The sequence below is a fragment of the Lactuca serriola genome, chromosome 4 (genome assembly GCF_051521515.1).
Source record: "Lactuca serriola cultivar US96UC23 chromosome 4, Lser_US96UC23_V15, whole genome shotgun sequence".
Lineage (NCBI taxonomy): Eukaryota > Viridiplantae > Streptophyta > Magnoliopsida > Asterales > Asteraceae > Lactuca > Lactuca serriola.
The window spans coordinates 345,433,776-345,438,486 of NC_136411.1; the positions used below are offsets into that span (position 1 = coordinate 345,433,776).

A 4,711-nucleotide genomic window follows, 5' to 3' on the forward strand; every position below is an offset into this window, starting at 1 on the left:
ACAGGGGTGTGCAGGGTATGTCGCCTATGTCTTAGATACCAGGAGATAAGTGTGGCGACGGTGAGTGACGTGTCGGTGGTACGAGAGTACGCGAATGTATTTCCAAAGGAGTTGCCTAGGATACCTCCGGAAAGGTAGGTAGAGTTCAGGATCGACCTAGTCCCTGGTGTGGCTCCGATAACCAAGGCACCATATCGGTTGGCTCATCCCGAGATGTAGGAGTTGTCTACATAGCTGCAGGTGCTGTTAGACAAGGGATTCATCAGACTAAGCAGTTCACCCTGGGGAGCCCCGATACTATTTGTGAAAAAGAAGGACGGGTCACATCGGATGTGTATATACTAGTGTGAGCTGAATAAGGTAACGATAAAGAACCGTTACCCACTCCCGAGGATTGATGATCTCTTTGACCAGCTTCAGGGAGCATCTTGGTTCTCCAAGATTGATCTGCGTTCGGGTTATCATCAGATGAGGGTCAGAGAGGAGGATGTGCAGAAGACTGCATTTCGGACGCGACATGGTCACTATGAGTTCGTGGTGATGCCTTTTGGGCTCACCAATGCTCCTGCCGCGTTCATTGATCTAATGAACGGCATGTGTAGATTGATGTTGGATCGGTCTATGATAGTTTTCATTGATGACATCTTGGTCTATTCCAAGACACGGAAGTAACATGAGGAGCACTTGTAGGAGGTATTAGATACTCTTAGGAGGGAAAACTTAAAGGCCAAGTTCTCCAAGTGTGAGTTCATGTTGCGCGAGGTGCATTATCTTGTGCACCTTGTCAATCAGAACGGGATTTCAGTCGACCTGACCAAAGTGGAGGTCGTGATGAGGTGGGAGGTTCCAAGGTCTCCATCTAAGATTCAGAGCTTCCTGGGACCGACAGATTATTATCGGAGATTCATTCAAGACTTCTCCAAGAGAGATGTGCCCATGACCTGGTTGACAAGGAAAGTCGTGGTCTGTCGTTGGGGGCCTGAGCAGCAGGCCACATTTGAGACAACGAGACAGAGATTGTGTGAGGTGCCAATTTTAGCCCTGACGGATAACATGGATGATTTAGTGGGTTATTGTGATGTGTCCATCTCGGGTTTGGGCGCGGTATTGATGTAGAGGGGGCATGTTATCGCCTACGCTTTGAGGGAGCTGAAGCCTCATGAGGCGAACTATCTGACGCATGACTTGGAGTTGGGGACAGTTGTTTTCGCCCTAAAGAATTGACGTCATTACCTCTATGGGGTCCGCTGTACAATTAACACATACCATAAGAGTTTGAGGTACCTCATGGATCAGCCAAATCTAAATATGAGACATCATCGATGGTTAGATGTGGTGAATGATTACTATTGTGAGATTCTCTACCACCATGGGAAGGCCAATGTCATGGCCGATGCGCTTAGTCTATCATTGAGATTTTTTGTTATACTCTTGGGATTTAATTTCATATTCATTGTGTTGGTGATCTGAATAGAAGTTCCTTAAAGAAATATGTTTTATTTCAAAGTAAGTAAGAAAACAAAGATCTGGAATTTTCTGTTTCTCGTTACCGAATCAATGACAAAACAACTTACATCTTATATAAAGAAATAGGCAACAAAACAAAACTAGACAACTAATCCACTCTCAACAAACTATTAACTAAATATTAACTAAATTACAATATTGCCCTTCGTGTATAAATTACAAAGATGACCTTGTTTTTCATTAATGCATACAAAATTGCCACAAAGTTCATTTGTTCTTTATATATTATTATTATTATTTTCGATAACTGTTTTATATATCAGTAAACTGTTTTGATCAATGTGACTTAAAGTGTTAATATTATGACTTTGTAACGACTTTTACTTCAAACCAAATAAAAGTTTTATAATAACGCAATAACGCATACATTCATTAATGAAAATACTCATGCTTTTCATATATCCGCATGTAGATATATATCAGAATCCAAAACCAAGTTATTTTAACATCCATTAATTACCAAACATAATTTTATTGATCCCTTCATATAATCGGGAAACTAATATAAAGCAGAAGGCCTTCAAGGGCACATAGTTCTTCCAGCGAGAGTTTTCATATCAGTGTAGCACGGACCACACATCTCTCTATTTCCATATTGTCCAGGTGGAACACAATTGCAACGATGACAACACGCCATGCAACTTCGGTGGCATCTTTCTTGCTTCGCGTCTAACTCGCACCTTAACTCGCATGATGAAAAACATTCTACAAGATATGATTACAGATTATTAAACATATGTTTTGTAGCTCATGATTGAATGAAAATGTTAGTCGTTAATTATACCAGTACCTTCTGAATTTAATGGTGGCTTGCTGCCCATCGGTGGAGCATCGTTGCAAGGTGGTGGTGTGGTGGGGATAGGCGTGGCAGGGTAATATGGTTGAATACTTGGTGAAGGACTTATATATGGAGGGATGATAGGTGAAATGGGAGATGGCGGAGTGATTGGTGGTGGGAGAAAGGGCGGTGGTGTCTTTGGTGGATTCGGAGATGGTGGAGTGATCGGCGGTGGGACAATGGGTGGTGGCGTCTTGGGTGAATCGGGAGATGGTGGAGTTGAATTAGTAGGCGGTGGGGGTGGGGTGCTACAAGGTGGCGACGGTGGCGTAGCGGGAGGTGGAGTGTTGATTGGGTATGGAGATGGTGCAGGTGGTGGCGTCACTGGACTAGGTGGAATGAGGGGTGAATATGGAGGCGGTGGAGATGTCGGTGTTGTCGGAGATATTGGTGCTACACCAGGAGCCGGTGTAGGAGATGGTGGATATGGAAACGGTGGAACTATCGGTGGTGTCACTGGAGATGTCGGTGGTGCTACACCTGGAGGAGCTGGTGTAGGAGACGGTGAAGGGTTGGGTGCATATGGAGGCGGTGGTATCACCGGAAATGTTGGTGGAACACCGGGTGGCATCTTGGGTGATGGTGGAATCGCCGGTGTCCCTGGAGGTGGTGGAGATCCTGGTTTATAAGGAGGTGGAGTGTTTATATACGGTGGAAGTGTCGGTGGTTTCACCGGTGAAGGTTGTGGTGCTACACCAGGTGGGTTAGATGGTGGAGTGGTGGGTGGATACGGAAGAGGTAAAGATGGCGGTGGTGGAGTTGTGCTAGGTGGTGTTGCCATAGGTGGGCAGGCTGACACCGGTGGAGGAGGGGTGGGTGGATAAGATGGTGATGGAGTAGGTGCAAGTACAGGTGGGTTTGGATTCGGTGGTGGAGGTGGATAAATTGGCGGAGATACGATGGGTGATGGTGGTGGTGTGTTGTCACATTCTGGGTAAACGGCGGGTGGCGATGTTGGTGTCAAAGGGAGTGGTAGTGGAGAAGCAAAACCGAAATGGGTAACCTATAATATACAAATTAAAAAATTATTGACTTTAAATAAATTATCATTTAAAATGCTATTAGTTCGTATAATATAATTAAGGTTAAACATGTTTTCATATTTAATTATAAACTAAATATGCATATTGTACAAACATCCATGCATATGTTACAACCAAATAGAGCATCTGTATGTAATATAACAGAAAATTGAAAATATGCAATCGTGATGTAATTGATATAACTATAAAAATGCTAGTATGCAATAACATATGTTTTTGCCAAATCTATGAAATTACAAAATACGAAAAAAAATTATTATTATTTTATCTATTTTGCCCCGATTATGACAATTCATCATTGTTTTAGTATACCTTGCAATTAATTTTATACATTGTGCATGAAATTTGTCCATTGTTTAATGAATTTACACAAATAGTCATTGAATGAAATATCCAAACGTGATTTAACAATCTCATATCCATATGAACAGTTACTTTAGAAACTTAAAATGTAGACATTATGCATAATAATGTTTATGTTATGCGAATGAAACCTAACAAAACTTGCCAATTGACCTTGTACGTTATGCATTGAAGCTTGTATGTTATGCAAATGAAAGTTACACATTATAAAATTAGTACATAATCATTTGATGAAAATGCAAAATGTACATGATTAAAGAGGGTAAAAGAAACTTACAGAAGTTGCAACCAAGAGAAAAGAGGCCAAAAGGAAGCAATGAGACTCCATGGCTATGAAAGTAATGAATGAGTGAAGATTGGGATGATTCGAATGAAGGTGATTTCGTTATGTATATATACAAGAAAAAAAGCCAGTAAAAAGCTTTTACTATGGCTATAAATGGTTACAACTTCAAAAAAGTATGAAATTTCAAGTTTTTTTGCTTTTAGACTCCCATACCCTTTAAGATGTGAATTTTATTTATTTGATAGAAACAATATTATCGGAGCTTGACGTTAATTAGATCATTAAAATTGTCATACATTTAGAGGATAATGAATTAATGATTGCATAGAATTTATGTAGTAAAGATTTGGATATAAATATTGGGGAAAAAGATCCTTCTATTAATTAGAGTGAACTATTCCTTCTGGGAATTAATTTACAATCACCAAAATTATTTTGTTAAAATCCAATCGTGAGGTTAAAATGTATTTACATGTATTTTAGACAAAAGATTTTAATCATTGTGTATAGGATTAAATGTAGGAAAATAAATATAGATTCTCTATTTGTATATTATAAAGATATACTTATTTTTTTCTATTAAAAAACTTTTTTTTCTATTTAATTATACTACTAGAAAAATGCAATTTACCTATAAAAATCACCTAGGGGAAA

General features: G+C 39.7%; 1 protein-coding gene across 1 annotated transcript; it reads right to left on the reverse strand.

Moving 5' to 3' along the window:
• Nucleotides 1-1,846: 1,846 nt before the first annotated feature.
• On the reverse strand, nt 1,847-4,126 carry LOC145097541 (uncharacterized). Its single transcript, XM_079035116.1, has 3 exons — nt 4,049-4,126; nt 2,318-3,368; nt 1,847-2,232 (listed from the first exon to the last, which is right to left on the reverse strand). Exons 1-3 carry the CDS (start codon nt 4,097-4,099, stop codon nt 2,048-2,050), a joined length of 1,287 nt encoding a protein of 428 aa, XP_078891242.1. The 5' UTR covers nt 4,100-4,126; the 3' UTR covers nt 1,847-2,047.
• Between the last annotated feature and the right edge of the window lie 585 nt (nt 4,127-4,711).